This window comes from Bos taurus, chromosome 19 (assembly GCF_002263795.3).
Source record: "Bos taurus isolate L1 Dominette 01449 registration number 42190680 breed Hereford chromosome 19, ARS-UCD2.0, whole genome shotgun sequence".
NCBI classification, from domain to species: domain Eukaryota; kingdom Metazoa; phylum Chordata; class Mammalia; order Artiodactyla; family Bovidae; genus Bos; species Bos taurus.
Genome location: NC_037346.1, coordinates 26,934,261 through 26,953,870, shown reverse-complemented (window position 1 = coordinate 26,953,870; position 19,610 = coordinate 26,934,261). Strand labels below are relative to the sequence as shown.

General features: G+C 57.1%; 3 protein-coding genes and 1 non-coding gene across 9 annotated transcripts; 3 read left to right on the top strand and 1 right to left on the bottom strand.

Annotated features, from left to right (window-relative positions):
* Positions 1–675: 675 nt before the first annotated feature.
* PHF23 (PHD finger protein 23) lies at positions 676–5,037 on the top strand. 2 transcript variants are annotated; one of them, NM_001024570.1, is given in 5 exon segments: positions 676–854; positions 2,435–2,466; positions 2,695–2,787; positions 3,327–4,155; positions 4,256–5,037. In NM_001024570.1, coding segments are annotated over 5 exon segments (1,203 nt in total). In that variant the 5' UTR covers positions 676–820; the 3' UTR covers positions 4,471–5,037.
* A 512-nt stretch (positions 5,038–5,549) lies between these two features.
* Positions 5,550–13,755, top strand: DVL2 (dishevelled segment polarity protein 2). 5 transcript variants are annotated; one of them, XM_024980406.2, is made up of 15 exons: positions 5,550–5,995; positions 8,457–8,526; positions 8,982–9,127; positions 9,258–9,355; positions 9,495–9,630; positions 9,718–9,808; positions 9,956–10,025; positions 10,115–10,254; positions 10,340–10,416; positions 11,029–11,096; positions 11,286–11,414; positions 11,525–11,656; positions 11,773–11,952; positions 12,370–12,588; positions 12,733–13,755. In XM_024980406.2, exons 1-15 carry the CDS (start codon positions 5,802–5,804, stop codon positions 13,179–13,181), a joined length of 2,199 nt encoding a protein of 732 aa, XP_024836174.1. In that variant the 5' UTR covers positions 5,550–5,801; the 3' UTR covers positions 13,182–13,755.
* A 74-nt stretch (positions 13,756–13,829) lies between these two features.
* ACADVL (acyl-CoA dehydrogenase very long chain) lies at positions 13,830–19,028 on the bottom strand. The gene is given in 20 exon segments (NM_174494.2): positions 13,830–14,136; positions 14,221–14,296; positions 14,402–14,474; positions 14,568–14,640; positions 14,738–14,810; positions 14,889–14,986; positions 15,063–15,164; positions 15,254–15,316; positions 15,399–15,485; positions 15,910–16,014; positions 16,270–16,468; positions 16,798–16,923; positions 17,017–17,146; positions 17,406–17,550; positions 17,938–18,072; positions 18,178–18,242; positions 18,346–18,418; positions 18,508–18,573; positions 18,814–18,889; positions 18,964–19,028. Coding segments are annotated over 20 exon segments (1,968 nt in total). The 5' UTR covers positions 19,026–19,028; the 3' UTR covers positions 13,830–13,995.
* MIR324 (microRNA mir-324) lies at positions 15,780–15,868 on the top strand. Its single transcript, NR_031130.1, has one exon. It is a non-coding gene; the product is annotated as a microRNA mir-324 (primary transcript).
* Positions 19,029–19,610: the final 582 nt, after the last annotated feature.

Genomic DNA, 19,610 nt, shown 5'->3' with positions numbered 1-19,610 from the left:
TGAAAGCACCTGCTTCAGATAAAATATCCAACTGTGTCGTAAGTTTTTGGATTAAGGAAGAGATTTTCGAGTATGGGAGCTAGTGAAAGGACTCCGTCCTCAGATGTATGTCGCTTTGCCAGGCTTTGTGCCGGCGTGAGGGATCCAGTGGAGTAGAATCCAAGGGAGGGAGACAACTGGGAGGAGGGAGCCATTATCACCAGGAGAACTTCATCTCCCAGCAGCCTTCCTCTGTCTGGCCGGAAGTGGGGTGGTCCCCGCGGGGATATAAAGCCGCAGAATTGAGGCAGTATGGTGGCCGAGAGTTCTAATCCCTTCTTCCCGTTCTTTCTTAGCTCCGCCTAGCCTACATTTCCCAGGAGCCTGCGCGCACTCTTCCTCCCTCCCCTCTGCTCCCAATCTCCCCGCCACTCCCCGGGGGAGGAGAGCAGTTTAGTGCGCCTGCGCTAGTCCGTGGTTTGCTGGGAAATGAAGTTCCGGATGCTTATACAGACCCCGTCACGCTCACCGCGGACTGACTACAATCCCCTTGATGCATTGCGCGTTAGCGCCCGCGAAGGGAGGGGGAGAGAGGAGGAGGGAGGGTGGAGAGGAGGAGGGAGCAGGCGGCCGGCGGCGCGGGGGGAGGGGGCCCGGTCCGGGAGTGCGGGAGGCTGTGGTAGAGGGAGGTGGCGGCAGCGGCTAGCGGACTCGAGTCACAACCGAGCCGAAACAGACACCTCTGTGGAGCGAGGCAGTAGGAGCACCGAGCACCGGAGGCGGCACCGGGATCCCCGGCTCAGGGGAGGGGGGCGCCGAACCGGGAGGAGGGTAGGGGGCGATGCTGGAAGCCATGGCGGAGCCCAGTCCCGAAGGTGAGCTCTCGACCGGCACAGGGCGCTGAGCCGGCGGGGGGCGGGTGAGGAATCTATTGGCAAACTTGGAGGTCGAGCCCCGGAGCCCAGCAGGGGAGCGCGGGGAGGGGGTCGGGGGCCTGCCCCTGAAGGTGGGAGAGTGACGAGTTGAGAGACCTTGGAGGAAAGAGGAGTGCGAGACTGGGCCGGGGATAGTTGGAGATTAGACGCTGTGTGTGTGTAGAGGGGGTGGGGTGGGATGGGGAGTGGGAGCTGGAAACCAGAGCTTCGAGGGTTAGGGGCCGAAAGGGCCTCCGGCAGGTTGGGGCCCTAGAACCGAGAGGTTAGGGGAATCTGGGAGCCGGAGAGTTGTTGAGGAGGGAGGATGTAGGAGAGGATTGAGTGAGGAGCTCGGTAGTTCGCCGAGGTGGGGGAGTTTGTGGCGGTGGTGCCGGAGCTCCCGGTAGTTGCCGCCGGAGGTAGCCCGGTGATTGTTGGAGGGGTGGGCAGATAGTTGTGGGGAGACGAGGGGGCCTGGGCATTGTCTGCGGTAGAGGGACTTATGCCGGTGGTAGCTGTGGGGAGAGGGAGCCGGGGAGCGACGAGAACAGGGTAGTTTTGGGGGCGGTGGGGCGGGGTGGGGGTTTAAGGCCGGCGAGTTGCGCCGGAGGGGGGGTTTGGTCGGCGAGGGTTAGAGCCTGGGAGTTGCGATGGGTGAGGGGGGCAACGGCGGCGGCAGCTGGGGTTGCTGGGCAGGCAGAGTAGCTGGGGTGGGGGCTAGAGTTTAGGGGTCCGTAGTCTAGTGACTTGGTGGCGAGTCCGGGGGCGGAGGGGGGGCGGCGGCCGAAGAGAGCTCGGAACTGGGCCTGGGGGCCCGGCGGGGAGCCCGAGGAGCTTGAGACGGGGAGGGGCCAAAGCCCCGGATGGGGGCGGAGGGACGCCGAAATTGTGGGGAGCGCGGCATGGGGGGGCAGGTGGGGCCGCGTCCGGGTGAGAGCTCTCTGGTCTGTCCCGGCCGCGAAGTGGCGTTGGATGTGTGAGCCCGTGTGTGTTTGGGGGTGGGGGGGGGTGAGGGGCGCGCCGGGCCTCGTGCTCGAGTAGAAGGGGCCGGAGGGCGGGGAGCGGTTCGGCGTGGTCATCCTGGACCCTGGGGGCCGGCGGGCGGCGTGTGCGGGCGCGGAGGGCCTGGGGCGGTAGAGCGCGGCGGGGTGGGAACTCGGGGCACTGAGCGCGTGTGAAGGACAGGGGCAGGCGGCAGCCCGGGCTCGGTCCAGGGAGCGGTATGGCGGGGTGGGGCGCGGAGAGAGCCGAGGAGCTCGGAGTCTAGAGAAACCGTGAGTTGGGGGGGGGGGGGCGGGGCGCTAGGCCTCCGGTGTGGGGGGGGGAGGGGAGCGCTATAGCGAGGCCTGAGAGGGCGCCGCGCCCAGGCTCCGCCCCTCGTGGGGCGGAAGGGGGAGCAGGGGCGGGCCCAGCGCCGCTGGGGGCTTGCTCGCCTGGCTGAAGGACCTGGGAGTGGAGGGGGTTCACTTGGGACCGCGAAGGTTGAGAGGTGAGGTTTCACACCGACTCTTGCCTTGACTCAGCTTTTATTGCTTTTACAGATCCACCTCCGACCCTTAAACCAGAGACTCAGGTGAGGGTTTCCCATTCCTTTGCAGCCCAATATTACTGCAGCAACCCCCCCCCCCCCCCCGCCACCACACCGCCCTCCGCCCTCCCCCCTCCCCCCCTCCTCCCCCCCCCCCCCCCCCCCGCCCCGGCCTCTCCTCTCTCCCTCCACCTTTTCCTGATTCCTCACTACTCTGGGGACTGTGCCTTTGGAGATGTCCCTCTTAAACTCTGTGTGATTTTCTTTTTTCAGCCACCGGAGAAGCGTCGGAGAACAATTGAGGATTTCAACAAATTTTGCAGTTTTGTTTTGGCCTATGCAGGTTACATCCCCCCTAGCAAGGAGGTAGGGACAGAAGGACAACTGACTGGAGGGTGGTGTCCTAGGACTGTAGAGGAGCTCTTGAGCTTATGAGACTTTGTTACTTTATATACAAAGCCTCGAAATTACATGTGAAAGACTTAAGGAAATGGAAATTCTGGTGGGAGAACTAGTATCTGGGGTGGGAGTGGGATTAATAGATAGGTGGCTTGAGTGCAGTGAATGGTTTTGGGGTGTTCTTAATGGAAGGTTCTCTGGGATAAGTGTTAGGAAGCTGGAGATAGTAACAAGTGAAGCACAGAAACAGCTGAAGAAATACTGCTCTGGTCTAAGGGACGCAGTGTTGTGAAGGCAGTGGGTGTTGGGGAGATGGTGAGAATTTGAGGGCAGAGGTAACATGGATGTGTTCAAGAGGAGATGCTGCGGAGAATTGGGATGGTGATAAGTTTTCTGAATACAGTGAGATTTGGTGGTTTTGGAAGGATATTTTCGTCTGTTTGGTATGTTGAGGGGCCAAAATAAGGCTGGGCCCCCTCTGACCCTGGTCTTTTCTGTCCTTTAAGGAAAGTGACTGGCCAGCCTCTGGCTCCAGCTCTCCATTGCGAGGTGAGAGTGCGGCAGATAGCGATGGCTGGGACTCAGCCCCCTCAGATCTCAGAACCATCCAGACCTTTGTTAAGAAAGCAAAGTCATCCAAGAGAAGGGCGGCTCAAGCAGGTCCCACCCAGCCAGGACCCCCAAGGTCCACTTTCCCGCGTCTGCAGGCCCCTGACAGTGCTACTCTGCTGGAGAAGATGAAACTCAAGGACTCTCTCTTTGATATAGATGGGCCCAAAATGGCATCTCCACTGTCCCCCACGTCCCTGACACATGCCTCCCGGCCCCCTGCTGCTCTCACCCCAGTGCCCCTTTCCCAGGGGGACCTCTCCCAGCCTCCTCGAAAGAAGGACCGAAAGAACCGAAAGTTGGGGCCAGGAGGGGCGACAGGCTTTGGGGTACTCCGGAGGCCCCGCCCAGCCCCTGGGGATGGGGAAAAGAGGTCTCGAATCAAGAAGAGCAAGAAGCGGAAGTTGAAAAAAGCAGAGCGAGGGGATAGGCTCCCACCTCCTGGGCCTCCCCGGGCACCCCCCAGCGATACAGACTCTGAAGAGGAGGAGGAGGAGGAGGAGGAGGAGGAAGAGATGGCAGCGATGGTAGGAGGGGAAGCCCCAGCCCCTGTGCTACCAACACCTGAGGCTCCTAGACCCCCTGCCACAGTGCACCCCGAAGGAGCCCCTCCCACTGATGGTGAAAGCAAGGAGGTGGGCAGCACTGAAACAAGCCAAGATGGAGATGCCAGCTCCAGTGAAGGCGAGATGCGGGTCATGGATGAGGACATCATGGTAGAATCAGGTGAGAAATTTGGGGCTGCCCAGGGGCAGCTGGGTTGATGGGTCTTGGGGTAGTGTGGATCCAAGAACTCAGAACACCAAACATACCTTCTTTTTCCCAGGTGATGATTCATGGGATCTGATCACGTGTTACTGCCGAAAGCCCTTTGCAGGCCGGCCCATGATTGAGTGCAGCCTGTGTGGGACGTGGATCCACCTCTCCTGTGCTAAGATTAAGAAGACCAATGTCCCTGATTTCTTTTACTGCCAGAAATGCAAGGAACTGCGGCCAGAGGCCCGGCGATTAGGGGGGCCTCCGAAATCTGGAGAGCCCTGACACATGCCATCTCCAGGCTGGAACTTCAAATGGAAATGTGACTTGGGAACTGAGCCTCAGGGTCATCATGTCCCCTGAAGCTGGGATGTTGTCCCATTTCGAGGCAGAAATTCCCAAGGGAAACTGGTTTGGAAATGAGTGGTTTTCCTACCCAACCTTTCCTTCCCACCTTGTGGACTTGAACTTGGACCCATTGCAGTTGCGGGTGGGAGGCTCTCTGGGTCCCTAGACACTTAAACTGTCCCTGCCACTGCTCAGTTTCTGGGCCAGGGTTAGAACTGGGATGGAGTGGGACAGTTGTCTATAAAACTCTAGTGTAAATATAGCAGTCCCCTCCCTCATCTTTTCTTCTATCTCACTCCCCATTTATTCTACACCGGTTGTATTTTTAATTTAGGACTTCCCCTTTTGAGCGTGGCAGCTCAGAGGTGGAGTGCCAACCAGAGCTTGGCCAAGGGAGGAAGGAAAACAGAAAGGTGACGATTTCTCACCTCTTTTGTTTTTAATACTGGCCAGCTGTTTGTACAGACAGCCTGCGTGTTGTAAATAAAGCAGAGTGGGCTCTTCTGTGTTTATAGCCCTCACTGACTGCCGTGCTGGGGAGGGAGGTTTTGGAAAAGCTGGCTGGAGGTGGAGCTGAAACCCACCTCTCTACTAAAAATGACCTGACTGCGCCTTTCCCACCAACACTATGACCTCAATTCAGTTGGCTTTGCCCCGCCTCATCCCCAGTCCAGGACCACCCCCCTCCCCCAATTCCCACCCAAACCTCCCACACGCGCGCTCCAACGCATGAAAGTTGCTTGGAGCTCCCTGCCGCAGCAGATAAAGTGGGCAGGCATTGCTTGCTTGCCCCCTGAGGGCAGAGCCCAGGCTGGTCAGAGTAGTCGGAGGACGCGGGTGGGGACACACATGGAGGAGGAGCCGCAGAAGGTTGGAAGACCGTTGCTGAACGCAGCAATCATGTGGCGGGGGTACTAGGCGGAGCCGAGGGGTCACGTGACCACGAGAGGGTCACGTGGTGGAGGCGTTTCGAAGGGGTGGGGTCGGTTCTGATCACGTGATGTGAGGAGAGGTGGGCGGGGCGCTGGAGGGCACTCACGAAGGCGGTGGCGGCGGCGGCGGAGCCCTCGGCTTTGGGTAGCACCCCACGGCCCGCCCCCCTCTCGCCGCCGCCACCCCGCTGACCCCCGCCTTCCTCCCTTTCGCACCTCTCTGGCGCTGTGTCGGTCCTGGTGCTGGTGCGTCGGTTCGCGGGAGTGCGCAGGCGCGGCGGGGGCGAACAGCCCCTTTGGGTGGGCGGCGGAGCCCGGGAGTGCGCGGGCGAGACCATGGCGGGCAGCGGCGCGGGGGGCGGTGGTGTTGGGGAGACGAAGGTAATTTACCACCTGGATGAAGAAGAGACTCCCTATCTGGTGAAGATCCCCGTCCCCGCCGAGCGCATCACCCTTGGCGATTTCAAGAGCGTCTTGCAGCGGCCCGCGGGCGCCAAGTACTTTTTCAAGTCTATGGATCAGGATTTCGGGTGAGCGCGAGGCCTAGACCGGGATGGATGGGGGCTGTGCTTTTGTGGAGTGGGTGATATTGAGGGGCACCGGGCTACTATGGGATATGCTGGGATTTTCTGGGCACTAGTGGAGCGGATTTTACTGTGCTGGTGTAGATTGGTTATCACAGGACGGACAACGTTATGCTTGGATAGATTGAGGCGCACGGAGCTGTAGGAGGACAGACTGGGCAATGCTAAACCAGATTAGAGAAGATTAGGCTATACTGGAGTAGATTGGGATACACTGATTTATTTTCGGGTGTTCTGGACAGCGATGAGGTAGGTTGATGTATCCTCTGGTAGCTGCATCGTGAGCAGTCCTGTGCCACACAGGTTGTGGAGGGATATTGGGAAACCTGCTGATGTCAATTGATGGGCCAATTTGGGATGTTCTCTCTGATACTGAGGCAGACAGGATTGTTTGGGGGATATTCTAGTCTGTACTAAGGCAGTGTGCTGTATTGGGCTGCAGAACCCAGGTCTGCACTGGGTTCTGTTGATCTTTGTTGATCTTTGTTTCTTTGGGGGCCTAGTTTTTTGGGGGGATACTCAATCTAGGGGTACACAGGGCTGACCATGTCTATGTTAGTACAGACAGCTCTATTGGGATATTCTAGTCTATGTTGGTGTAGACAGCTGCGTGTGGGGACATTCTAGCCTATACTAGAATAGTTTTGGGCTATCCTGGATAATTTGGGATAGTCTGGAACCTTAAATAATTCAGGGTAGGCCTTTTTGTGTTTTATACCTTTAGGACTGTACTCTCTGTCCTCAATCTCAGCTCTTGAAGGGAGGCTGGCTTAGGCTGGGATAGCCTGGATTCTAGGAAAGCTGAACAGACTGGACTTTACCTAGAAAGACTGGATGTTGGGATGGTACCTTGTATTGAAATTCAAAGTTCGGTTTGTCAGCACTATATAACCTGGGGCATTTAACTTTGTTCATTGATTTCATCTGTGAAACAGTTAACCAGAGTAAAATGCTTAGCACAAATGCATGGTATGTATGTTCTTGGTGAATGGTCATTGTCTTTATTAGCATGGAGTCCACTTCAACTAGGCTACAATGATACAGGATAAAATCACTTGGCAGGCTGGACTATGTTGAGATTGGATTATGTTGTGAAGAATACAACTGTTATGCTGAGACAGATTGGTATGACACGCTGGGCTGTGTCATCACATTAATAATAGATGGGATTGAGTTGACATATATCCAGGGTCCTAGAATCATATTAGGCTAAAGGGTTAATTAGACAGGAGGTCCTAATTTGGGGGGTGAATGTCTCGTGATCAGTATGTTTATTAGTTTAGCCAACAGGTGTTTGTTAGCGCTTAGGCAGCATCAGGTACTTTGCTGTGTGGTCAGGGACTTGGGGTTGAACTTGGTGTTGAACAAAATCAGCGCTGATGATTTCGTGTGGTGGTTGAAAAGAAGGAGCAAGTTCGGTCCATTGAAGGAACCCATGGGTGAGATCGCCCTCAGGGCTGGGCTTTGGGGTCTGTCTGCTGCAGCTGCTGCTAAGTCACTTCAGTTGTGTCCGACTCTGTGCAACCCCATAGACGGCAGCCCACCAGGATCCCCCGTCCCTGAGATTCTCCAGGCAAGAATACTGGAGTCGGTTGCCATTTCCTTCTCCCATGCATGAAAGTGAAAAGTCAAAGTGAAGTTGCTCCCTCGTGTCCGAGTCCTAGGGACCCCATGGACTGCAGCCCACCAGGCTCCTCCATCCATGGGATCCTCCAGGCAAGAGTACTGGAGTGGGGTCTGTCAGGAGGAGCAAATTGCTTAATGCAGAGTTTGTGCCAGGTGAGGCACAGAGGAACGGGGATCTGGGCTTCACCACTCCTTAGGAGCTCAGTCTACTAAGTACTGTTCTTTGATCTAATGAGTGTTTTTACTAGATGACAGTGCATTTGAACATCCATCTGGAAGTGAGTTAGAGAAAACTAAGGAAAACATAAGATTAGAGACATAGACAAGGACCACAAAGCCTTTGTGGGGCAATTGTGTGTGGAATGGGGTGGCTGCCCGTGAGGCATTTAAGGTTAGATATTTGGGGCAGCTAGGGCAGCCGTCTATGGGGTTGCACAGAGTCGGACATGACTGAAGTGACTTAGCAGCAGTAGCAGGGCAGCCTTAGGGGAAGGCCTTTGACATTGGGCTGAGAGGTTTGAATTAGACTCTTGGAAAGCTCTGGAACAATGCTGAGCCCAAGGATGAACTGGGGATAGAAAGAGAAATAAGGAAAGGGAATTCGGTTTGGTGATTTCTTGGGTGTAAGAGTGAAGTGTCTCAATGTCAGAGAAGAGGATTTGCTGTGGTGGGAGGAAATCAACATCCTTGAGCTGGATGAAGATTGGGAGAAACTTCGAATGCAGGTGGGAGTGGGGAAAGCCGCTCCAGTTTCACTGACCTTTATCTTATCTCTCGGCAGGGTGGTGAAGGAAGAGATTTCAGATGACAATGCCCGCCTTCCCTGCTTCAATGGAAGGGTAGTATCCTGGGTAAGCGGCCTGGCTTTGAGGACCAGTCCCTCTGGCACTTCCCAGCTCCTCCAAGCCTCAGCCTGTGCCCACCCCATCTCAGCTGCTGGAATCTCTGACTGTTTGCTTCCTTACCTGTTTGTTTCTTTGTGTTTGGCCATGCACCATGTGGCTCTCCCAACTGGGGATTGAACCCGGCTTTGAGAGTGAAAGCGCCAAGTCCTAACCACTGGACAGCTGGGAAGTTTCCATCCTCCTTAGCTGTTTGGAGAGCCAGCCAGTTGGAGCCTCTCAGCCTTCTCTTTCTGGAGCCTTTAACACTTGCTGCTGCCTTTTTTCTGTGTGCTTTTCTCCAGGTTCTCTCAGGCCCTGTTGCCTTTTCTAGTTCTTTCTCTTACTCCTACCTCATAGGCCTTCACTTCCCTGTTGAGCTGTGTTGGCTTTTTTTTTTTTTTTAATCACTTGTACCCTTCTAGCTAGTGTCATCAGATAACCCCCAACCTGAGATGGCGCCCCCAGCCCACGAGCCTCGGACAGACCTGGCGCCTCCACCCCCACCTCTGCCCCCTCTGCCCCCAGAGAGGACCAGTGGCATTGGGGACTCCAGGCCTCCATCTTTCCAGTGAGTCCTTGAGATTCTTGCATCTGGGGGAGGGAGATGAGGAGGGAATCCAAGTCCCATGGGAGGGGAAGCCGAGGGTTTGGGGCCCTGTCCCACTGATGGAGGTCGGGAACCCTCTCTGCCCATCTAGCCCTAACGTGTCCAGCAGCCGGGAAAACCTGGAGCCCGAGACAGAAACAGAGTCAGTGGTGTCTCTGAGGCGGGAGCGGCCTCGCAGGCGAGACAGCAGTGAGCATGGCGGTGAGGGGGACCGGGCCTGGAGGCCGGCTAGAGCAGGAGCTGGGGAGGGGTTGGCTCCCACTGAACAGAAGCATCTGGGTCAGATGCCGTGAGGAGCCTGATTCCTGAGGTGCCTCTTCCTCCTCAGCGGGAGGCCACAGGCCCAGCGGCCCCTCCAGGCTGGAGCGCCACCTGGCGGGGTACGAGAGCTCCTCCACCCTCATGACCAGTGAGCTGGAGAGCACCAGCCTGGGGGACTCGGACGAGGACGACACCATGAGCAGGTGAGGCTCCTCGGACCTCCCCAGGGCACTAGCCCCCCTTCCCGTCCTTTCCTTTGGCCCCATGACCACTGCCCAACCTCCCAGCAGGTTCAGCAGCTCCACAGAGCAGAGCAGCGCCTCCCGCCTCCTCAAGCGCCACCGGCGGCGAAGGAAACAGCGGCCACCCCGCCTGGAGAGGGTGAGGGGCTTCTTGTGGGTCAGCTGGACCTCCCTTGGGGAAGTTGGGGGTTCAGGCCTTGACCTAGACAGTCCGAGGCCTGGGAATCCCTTGGCTTGTCCCGGGGTGTTAGAGGCAGTCCTGCTCCTTCCCCTTTGCCCACCACAGGCCTCATCCTTCAGCAGTGTCACAGATTCCACCATGTCTCTCAACATCATCACAGTCACGCTCAACATGGGTATGGAGGGGCCGGGAGGATCTGGTCTCCAGGGTTCCTGGGGGGCATGCAGCTAGCGCTTCCCCTCATCACCTGGCTTCCCTCCACAGAAAAGTACAATTTCCTGGGCATCTCTATTGTGGGCCAGAGCAATGAGAGGGGAGACGGTGGCATCTACATTGGCTCCATCATGAAAGGTGGGGCTGTGGCGGCTGATGGGCGCATCGAACCTGGGGACATGCTTTTGCAGGTGAGCTGGAGCAGGCCCATGCACTGACTTGGCCAGCGCTCTCAGCCCCTCCCTCTCGCCTTTGACCCATTGTCCCTCCTGCCAGGTGAACGACATGAACTTTGAGAATATGAGCAATGATGATGCGGTGCGGGTGCTGAGGGACATCGTGCACAAGCCAGGGTGAGCCTGTGAGCTGGTCCAAGTCCTCAGTCCTCTTTCTTTGCCTTTTCACTTTTTTTTTTTTTTTGGTTTTGTCATAATACAGAGTGGGGAAACATAGAGCTGGTCAAAAATGTCATAAAACAAAAATGTGTAATGAGTCTGGGGTGAACAGGTGGCCATTATCCCCACTACTTATGTCATGACCTAGAAGTTTGCTGACCCACAAAGGGTCCCTCCAATGTCCCTTCCTGGTCCCTCCCATCTCATTCTCCCAGAGGTAACCAGTCTCTTGATTCTTTGTTCATCACCACAATAGTTTGCTTGGCTCTCATTTGAGTGGCCATGTACATGTCTTTGAACAACGCACTTTAGTTTTACCTGTTTTTAGACTTTCTGAGTGGGATCGTGCAGTGTCTTCTCTCTTAAATTACTCAGCAGTATGTTTTTAAGAGTGGCCTGTGTTAGTCACCCTTATTGTGGAGCCTTTCACCATCACTTTCTCAGCCCCAGTTGTGCCTGTGGTCTCTCCTCTTTCCCTCTTTCTGTCTTTCACTCATTCTCATTCCAGGCCTCCCCTCTCCTCAGACCTCTGCCCTTACCCCCACTTGACTGACCTTCTCTTCCCCACAGCCCCATTGTGCTGACGGTGGCCAAGTGCTGGGATCCCTCTCCCCAGGCCTACTTCACTCTCCCCCGAAGTGAGTGATGCTCAGGGGTCCTACAGCTAGGAGGACAGGGCAGGAGTGGGTACTCTTGGCCTCCATGCTACAGGGAATGGAGCGATAGGGGGGTACGGTGAAGCTGGAACAGGAGTCTGAGTCGGGGAGGGATGGGGGTGGCTCTCTGTGGTTGAGAGGTGACCATCCTGGTGGCCTTCGCTGTTGCAGATGAGCCCATCCAGCCGATCGACCCTGCTGCCTGGGTCTCACACTCTGCTGCCCTGACTGGCACCTTCCCAGCTTATCCAGGCTCCTCATCCATGAGTACCATCACCTCTGGATCCTCTCTTCCTGATGGTGAGCCCGCCGGCCCATCCTCGCTCCCTGGAAAGCCACCTGCTGTGGTGTGACTCCACTGCTCCATGGGCCTTGGTCCTAACTCTGACTCCCTGATTGTCCTCCATCAGGCTGTGAGGGCCGGGGTCTCTCTATACACACAGACATGGCGTCTGTGACCAAGGCCATGGCTGCTCCAGAATCGGGACTGGAAGTTCGGGACCGCATGTGGCTCAAGATCACCATCCCTAACGCCTTCCTGGGTGTGGCTGGGCTCTGGGCAGGTGGTGGGGGAGGAAGAGGAGGAGGCCAAAACTGGGAAGGGGGGTGGAAGCTAGAGAGAAGAACTTGAGGCCTTTCTCTGTCTTCCGCAATCCAGGCTCAGATGTGGTGGACTGGCTGTACCATCACGTGGAGGGCTTTCCGGAGCGGCGGGAGGCCCGGAAGTACGCCAGTGGGCTACTCAAGGCGGGCCTCATCCGGCACACTGTGAACAAGATCACCTTCTCTGAGCAGTGCTATTACGTCTTCGGAGACCTCAGTGGTGGCTGTGAGAGCTGTGAGTGCCCCTGTCCCGGCCCAGGTAGAGCGGCCCTGGCAGCCTTGTCCTGCGTCTCCAGCCCCAGCCCAGAAACCAACCGGGGCTGCTGTGGACGCTGAGCAGCATGCGTCCTTCAGTGGTCCCTGCATTGGCTGATGACGGGCGTGGGGGTTGACATACACCCCTGTTGTGCTGGATGAGCTGTGCGCAGGTTCAGGGTTGTGTCTGCTGGGGAGGGGAGACATGGGACTAAGGGTGGCTCTGGCCGTGTTCCTGCCCTGACGGCTGTGGCAGGTGGGACATTCCCTATCAGCGGCCCTCTTGTTAACCCCTGCCACGGATGGTTGTGGGGAAACCGTTCCCAGTTCCTCATTCGATGTCTTGGCATCCTGGCTTCTCAACGCAGTGATCCTTGATCTCTTCTTTGCCTTCCAGACTTAGTCAACTTATCTCTTAATGACAACGATGGCTCCAGTGGTGCTTCGGACCAGGATACTTTGGCTCCTCTGCCTGGGGCCACCCCCTGGCCCCTATTGCCCACTTTCTCATACCAGTACCCAGCCCCACACCCATACAGTCCTCAGCCCCCACCCTACCACGAGCTCTCGTCCTACACCTATGGCGGAGGCAGTGCCAGCAGCCAGCATAGCGAGGGTAAGTTGCCGACAGATCCCCACATAGTTGGGTCTGGATGTGGGGGCCAAGGCGAAGCCAAGGAGCAGAGGCTGGAGCAGGGACTGGGGAGGCCGAAGGACCTGGGCTGTGGCTCAGTTGCTCCTATCCTCTCTCTCCCCACAGGGAGCCGGAGCAGTGGGTCGACGCGGAGCGATGGGGGGGCGGGGCGCACGGGGAGGCCTGAGGATCGGGCCCCTGAGTCCAAGTCCGGCAGTGGCAGTGAGTCTGAGCCTTCCAGCCGGGGCGGCAGCCTTCGACGGGGTGGGGAACCTGGTGGGACTGGTGATGGGGGCCCTCCCCCATCCAGGGGCTCATCAGGGGGTGCTCCCAATCTCCGAGCCCACCCGGGGCTGCATCCCTATGGCCCACCTCCTGGTATGGCCCTCCCTTATAACCCCATGATGGTGGTCATGATGCCGCCGCCCCCACCCCCTGTCCCTCCAGCAGTGCAGCCTCCAGGGGCCCCTCCAGTCCGAGACCTGGGCTCTGTGCCCCCAGAGTTGACCGCCAGCCGCCAAAGTTTCCACATGGCCATGGGCAACCCCAGTGAGTTCTTTGTGGATGTCATGTAGAGCCCATGGTGGGGCCACGTTGGATCGGCTGTCAGTGTTTGGTGCTCCTGTCCTATGATTGGATGTCTTGTCAATCATGTGCTCATCACTCCTCTGGTGCTTGGACTCAGCCTGTCCTGTGGGCTGCTGTCTGCTGTGAGGTTGTTGCCACTGTGACTTTCCAGCAGTGCCTGGTTCCTCCCTTTTTCTTTGGGGTTCAACAAGGGACCTTTGGTTATTTTTAGCTTTATTTTTTTTATAAGCCTTTTGGGGGGTTAAAATAGATGTTCTTACATTTTGGGGACTATTTTTTTAGTAGATAATTTTTCTTTTATATGAAGAATGCTTGTCTCCTGGGCCCCTCCTTCTAACCCCTCAATGTGACCTCCTTATCCATTCGCCCAGTCAGCTCCGTCCTGAGCAGGGTGGGAGGGTGGTCAGTGGTACCCTGGGATGTGGAAGGGGGTTGGTTCCCCTAGACAGCCGTCAAAGGAAGCTGGGGTAGTTGGTACTGGGGGCCATGTAGCTGCTTTTGTTACTCTATTTATTTTAGTCATCTGTATAAAACACTAAATAAAGCAATAGGGGCAAACTCCCTGCGCCTCTGGCTCCTTTCTTTGGGAGGGAGGCAGGCAGCAAGGGAAAGAACAGAGATACAGTCGCAGAGTGTGACTTGTTAGAAACTTTATTTGTGAGGCAGTAAGTGCTTCCTCTGAGAGCAGGCACAGTCATGGGCCGGGGCCCCCTTCAAGGTAGAACCAGGATGGGCAGGAAAGGGGTCTGGGCTTTGGCTTGAGAAAAGGCACATTTTGGGCCAGGCTGTAATTGAGAGTACTCAGAAACCAAGGGGATTGCTGGTGACCACGCCGCCCCGCTCCACCAGGGCCTTGGAGATGCTTTTGAAGTTACGAAAGAGCTCCTGCTGCTGGGGGTCAGACTGCAGAGCAGTCATGTTCTCCCGGATCCGGGCTGCAGCCTGGGGAGGGAGGGGGAAGGAGGGGGTTCAGACCTGTCCCTTGATTCCCTCCAGCCCCCTGTACTTAGTAACTCTGGATCTCACCTCGATACACCAGCTGTCACAGAGCATTTTCTCATGCTGGGCTGTGGGGTGGCCTTCACTCAGGGATCTTGAGGCCCTAGTGGGAAGCAGGAGAAAAACACATCTGGGCTGTGACCCTAGCCCAGGGACCCCCCCCCCCCCCGCCCCACTGAGACTCAGGTCTCCCCCACTGCCTCCTCACCTGGACAGAACCACCACCATGGCATAGAGGTCAATGGCACTGTCCGCCAGACGCTGCAGCAGAAACTGTTCATCTGCCAGGTAGATGGGTTGGCAGGGGGGGCGGTGAGTGGGTTAGAGGGAGGGAGAGGGAAAGTGGGGGTGGGAACGAGGTTGTGCTCACTCACTGATGATATCCTTCTTGTGCTTTATCAGCTTGGCCTCCACCACGGTGGCAAACTGCTCCAGAGCCTGCACCGCCTGAGGAGATGGGATGGTGCCTGGGGTGAGATGAGGCCCGGTCTTGGCCCCTCAGCTTCTGATGCAGGCTACCCCTCCACCTTGACTGCTTACGTACCAGCTCACCACTCCGACTCAGTTCCTGGTGGACGATGCCACTGAGACTCAGGCCACTGCCCAGCCCTGCCCGCCTTAAGAGGAAGCCAGAGGGTGACTGGTTAGTTGCCATGCACCGCCCCTCCCCACCACGCCCTGGTCTCTAAGCTTACCGCCTCAGCTGTTTGCCTGCCTCTCCTAGCAGGAGGCCAGCATTCCCAAAAGGGTTCTTTAGAGCATTGCCAAGCCCAGAGAGTTCCTTTCCTTTGTCCTGTGGGGGAGGAGAGCCCCATAGTCAGGAGTCACTGTCCTCCCTACCAACTCCCCCTGATTCTCCTGCCTCTTACCATGCAGCCCTGCAGAGCCACAAACAGCCGGAGAATGTCATTTGTCCCCTCGAAGATCCGGAAGATGCGAAGATCTCGGAGCACACGCTCTACCCCAGGCTCCTACCGCAGGGGAAGACAGATCACACGTCCCCGCTGGGATGCGCCTGCCTCCTGGCCCTGCAGCCACCCCGGCAGAGAAGCGTCTGTACCTTCATGAAGCCCATGCCCCCCATGATTTGGATGCACTCATCTGTCACTTTCCAGGCTGCCTCCTAGGAACAGAAACACCCCAGATTGCTTTTGGAGCCAAGCTCCCAAACCTGGCTCTCCCTCCCAACAGGCCTGGGACCTCACCGAGCCAAAGATTTTGCTGATGGCGGCCTCTATCTGGAAGTCCGTGGATCCCTGGTCCATGTTGGCACTCACCATGTACGCCATGGACTGAGGTTGGGACATAGGAAGGGAAATGGAAAAAGGCTGCATCAGACTTGATCTGGTCACCCAGATCTCACAAGACCAGGTCTGCCTTGGCCTTTGGCCCTTCCCTTCACCTTCCAGTGCCATGAGTTAGGCACGTCCGAGTATTTGGTCCCCTGGTCAGTTCATCAGGGGCTTGCAGGCATTTGACTTCTTGGAAGGGGTGAGGAGGTGAGGGTGGGGTGAGAGACTACACTTCAGGGACCTCTGGAAGCACCTCGGTGGAACAGCATGGCTCTCCCCATCCTGCAGAAGCTGAACTGGCTATGCCTCCCCGCATCCCCTAGGGCATTGGTGTAAAGCTGGAGACCCACTGCCCCAGGTGCTGCTGGGGGTTGTAGTCTGACCCATCTGGGAAGAAGGGCTCTGGGGACGGGATGGCCCTCACCTCAGTCACATACTGCAGCATAGCCATCCGGGCCAGCTTCTCCTGGATCAGCCCAAAGTTGTGAATTTTCTCCCCAAACTGGGTACGGTTAGCAGCATGATCCACCTGGAAGAGGACACATGTGTCCCGCTGTGGTTCTCTAGTCTCCTCTTTCTGGGAGGGGAGCTGGGCTGCACTGGGAGGGATGGGCTTTGGCCACAGTCAAGAGCCAGTCCAGGATGGATGGAGACCTAAGCAATCTGCTGGTGGGGAGGGGTCTCTTGTGGAGGGAGGGCCTGCAGGGGACAGGGGCACATGGAAAGGGAGACAATATGACTTAGACTTAGATTCAGGCTGGCCTGGGACAGGCAGGGTACTCACCGCCTTAGCAATGATGCCTTTCATGGTGCCTGCCAGAGCTGCAGCCATGCCAAACCTTCCATTGTTGAGAATATGCATGGCGACCTTGAAGCCGCCCCCTACCTCCCCCAGTACGTTCTCTGCTGGCACCCGTACTCCGTCAAAGTACACCTCTGCTGTGTTTGAGGCTTTGATGCCCATCTTCTTCTCAGGGGGCCCACTGTGACAGGATGGAGAAATTGCCATTGGGGTGGGGGGAATTAGTCCCTCATTCCTTATGAGCCAGCCCAAAAGAGGTGCAGGCAGCATTCCCCAGCATATCCAGAGGGCTGAGGAGGCCTGGTTTTATCCTGCTGCTGTGCTCTGAGCTCAATGGTTGGTGGAGCCAAACTTGAGGTCGGTTTCCTACATACTAGGCCCAGAGGGAACATGCTGTCCAGATCCTCTGGGTTTTGCACACATCCCCAGGGTGACCCATGGCAGCCATCTGCCCTGGAACTCAGTACCACCGGCTCCCTGGCTCCCCCTCTTCCACCCCAGCCCACTCACTGGGTGACGCCGCCAAAGCTCCTCTCCACCACAAAAGCTGTGATCTTCTCCTTCACAGCGCCCGTAGCTGTGTCTGTAACCGGTGTCTTGGCAAAGACCGTGAAGATGTCTGCCAGGCCCCCGTTACTGTGGAAAAAAGAGGCGGTCAGGGCACAGAGGATGGAGCAGTGGGGCCTGGATTGGGCAGAGGGTGGAGAGGAGGGAGAAATGGAAGAGTGCCTGATCCAAATCTTGCTTCCGTTGAGGGTATAGTATTTTCCACAGGGGCTGGGCACAGCTGAGGATCGGATGGACGCTGCATCTGATCCACTGGAGGGCTCCGTTAGACAGAAAGCAGCTATAGTCTCCCCTGTTGGAGAGAGCGCTCCTTTACTCTGGGTTCTGATGGGCACAGAAGGCACTTTGGTGCCACCACCCATCCCTGGAGCACCCATCCCCCTTTAAGGCCTCTGGCGATATTCAGTGACTTCTGAATGTCTTTCCCAGAATCCTTCTGACCAGCCCCCCCCCCCCCCGCCCCAGCCAACACACCTAGCTATGCAGTGATCTAAGTTCGGCCAGCCTAATCTGCCAAGCCCCGATCTCTGGCTCTACTAGAGCTGCCTCACCAGATGCCAGTTTGGGGAGATATTTTTCTTTCTGGGCCTTTGTGCCGAAGAGCAGGATGCCTTTGAAACCGATGCTCTGATGGGCCCCCAGGACGATGCCCACGCCAAGGTCATACATGCCCACGATCTCCACCAATCGGGCATACTGGAGGGGAAAGAGGCATTGGGGGCTGTAATTGGCTAAATGGGGACCCGCCCTTAACAGGGAAGCATGGGCAGCAGGAAAGAACCGAACTTGGGTGTCCCTGCAAAGTGAGTAGACAGAGCATGTGGGCCAATGGCAGAGGACACTGGCGGGTCTATTCTAGGTCTTGGTGGGAGGCAAGTACCCTACCATATCCTCAGACAATCCCCACATTCGAGATCCGTTAGGACTTGGGAACCTGGGTGAGGTCCACGACCTTTGGGAACTGCAAGTTTCGTATTAAGAAACATCCCACAGGCGCCCAGGGCAGTTCATGGCAGAGACCTTTGCCCCAGAGGTAAGAAAGTAGAAGACGGAGGCAGGAGGTGACTGGGGGGATTCCCTCACCTGGGTGTTGCAGAGGCCCACGCCACCCAGTTCATTGGGTACTTGCAGACCAAAGGCCCCCAACTCCTTGAGACCTTGCATGGTGGTCTCCTCCACTCTTTCCAGCATGTCATTCTTGGCAGCATCGTTCACCTCCTGGGGAAGGCACAGGATCTCACCTCTAGGCTCCTTTTAATAAGGCTCCTTAACCTCTCTCCATCAGGAACCACGCCCTCTATTACTCAGGCTGGCATTGCTTACCTCAAAGAATCGGGTCACGGGCCCCACCAGCTCTTTGAGAAACTGTGTTTGGTCCTCGTTGAGCACTGCGGTGGTTGGAGTGGTGAGAAGGCAGGACAGGTCAGGCCAGGCCAGGCGGTCAGGGGAAGCTGCCCACCCCCGCCCGGCTCTGCCTACTCATTTCCTTACCAGACGGGTATGGAAACACCTGATCGGTGGTGAGCTGGCCCTTGAACGTGCCCACAGCAAAGGACTTAGATACCTGCGTAGGGAGAAGGGAGGGGGTATCAGGGAACAGTGTGAGGTGGGTCTGCCCCTGGTTTAAACCCTCCACAGCTCGGAGCCACGTACCGAGTTGGCCCGTTTTTCCCTGGTCGAAGCCTCAGAAGGCTGGGAATCAGACTGGTCCACAGCCGCCTGGGGAAAGGGATTTCGAAGTGCCAAAAACAGCAAAGCGGAAGACGGGAGGGCGCATCCGACACCTTTCCCCTAGTTTCATCCTCAGGGCACCCCGGTTTGCCCTTTCCCCTACTTTGGGCGCCAGGCGACTGGCAGGTGACTAGGAGGGACCAAGAGGGAGACCCCTGCCGGCGGCGGGGAGGTGGGAGCCGAAGCGGACTCCGGCTCTCACACCCCTTAAAGTTCGCTGTCACTTACCTGGGCGACCCCACTGGCATAGGGTCGCCGGGCAGGGCCGGGCCGGGGCTGCCCCAAGAGCTCACCGGGCCACGAGCTGTGGGGAATAAGTGTTCAGTCCTGGCTCAGTGCCCCGGCTTCCTGACCCCCTCCCCTCTGTCACACACACACCTTACGCCCCGCAGCCTCAGCAGCTGCCGCCCCGTACTCTGAGCCATTCTCGCTGCCCGCATCTCTGAACCGCTTCGGTCGCCGGTGCCCTAAACGCTGACCTAGAGCTGTCGAGGGTCTGCCAAAGTCTAGTTCCCCGTCCCTGACTCATCCTCCACAATGCACCGGGTCACGGCGGGCGGGGCTTTCCGGCCACCGGAGCATGCTGGGAGTTGTAGTTCCGGAGCGCCACATAGCCCCTGCAATCTGGTTGACCTAGGGGTCATCTCCAAACGAATGTTGTCTTCTCCCAAACAGCTTCATCCGAACTAGATGAACTAATTTGTACGAACCAGAGCGTAGCCAGCAGAAGGGGTGATGAGATAGGCTGAGACGGAAGAGGGAGGAACTTAGGCATCTGCCCCCAGAGGGGTGGAGGGTAGACTGAAGAGAGGACTTCCCAGCTGGAGTTAGAAGGGAGAGATGGAAAGAGAGAAGTGTAAGAAAGATACCAGAGGCAGGGGAATGGAAAGAGGACTCTGAGATACCGCTGAAATCCGTCTCCGCCAACACAAAAGGGAGGGAATAAAGGAGTGGGTGACTCCAGGTGGGTGTGAATTGCCCAGGCATATTATATTGAGACCTAGGAGTTGTCACTAAATCTGGAA

What these genes read in the sequence shown, in the direction of transcription:
- PHF23 (XM_024980349.2), top strand. An exon ending in CCCTTAAACCAGAGACTCAG is followed by an intron (nt 2,467 to 2,694) that starts GTGAGGGTTTCC and finishes TTCTTTTTTCAG; the next exon opens with CCACCGGAGAAGCGTCGGAG. An exon ending in ACATCCCCCCTAGCAAGGAG is followed by an intron (nt 2,788 to 3,326) that starts GTAGGGACAGAA and finishes CTGTCCTTTAAG; the next exon opens with GAAAGTGACTGGCCAGCCTC.
- DVL2 (XM_010815942.4), top strand. Translation starts at nt 5,802, where the DNA reads ATGGCGGGCAGCGGCGCGGGGGGCGGTGGTGTTGGGGAGACGAAGGTA. An exon ending in CACAGTCACGCTCAACATGG is followed by an intron (nt 10,026 to 10,114) that starts GTATGGAGGGGC and finishes TTCCCTCCACAG; the next exon opens with AAAAGTACAATTTCCTGGGC. An exon ending in GACATCGTGCACAAGCCAGG is followed by an intron (nt 10,417 to 11,028) that starts GTGAGCCTGTGA and finishes TCTTCCCCACAG; the next exon opens with CCCCATTGTGCTGACGGTGG.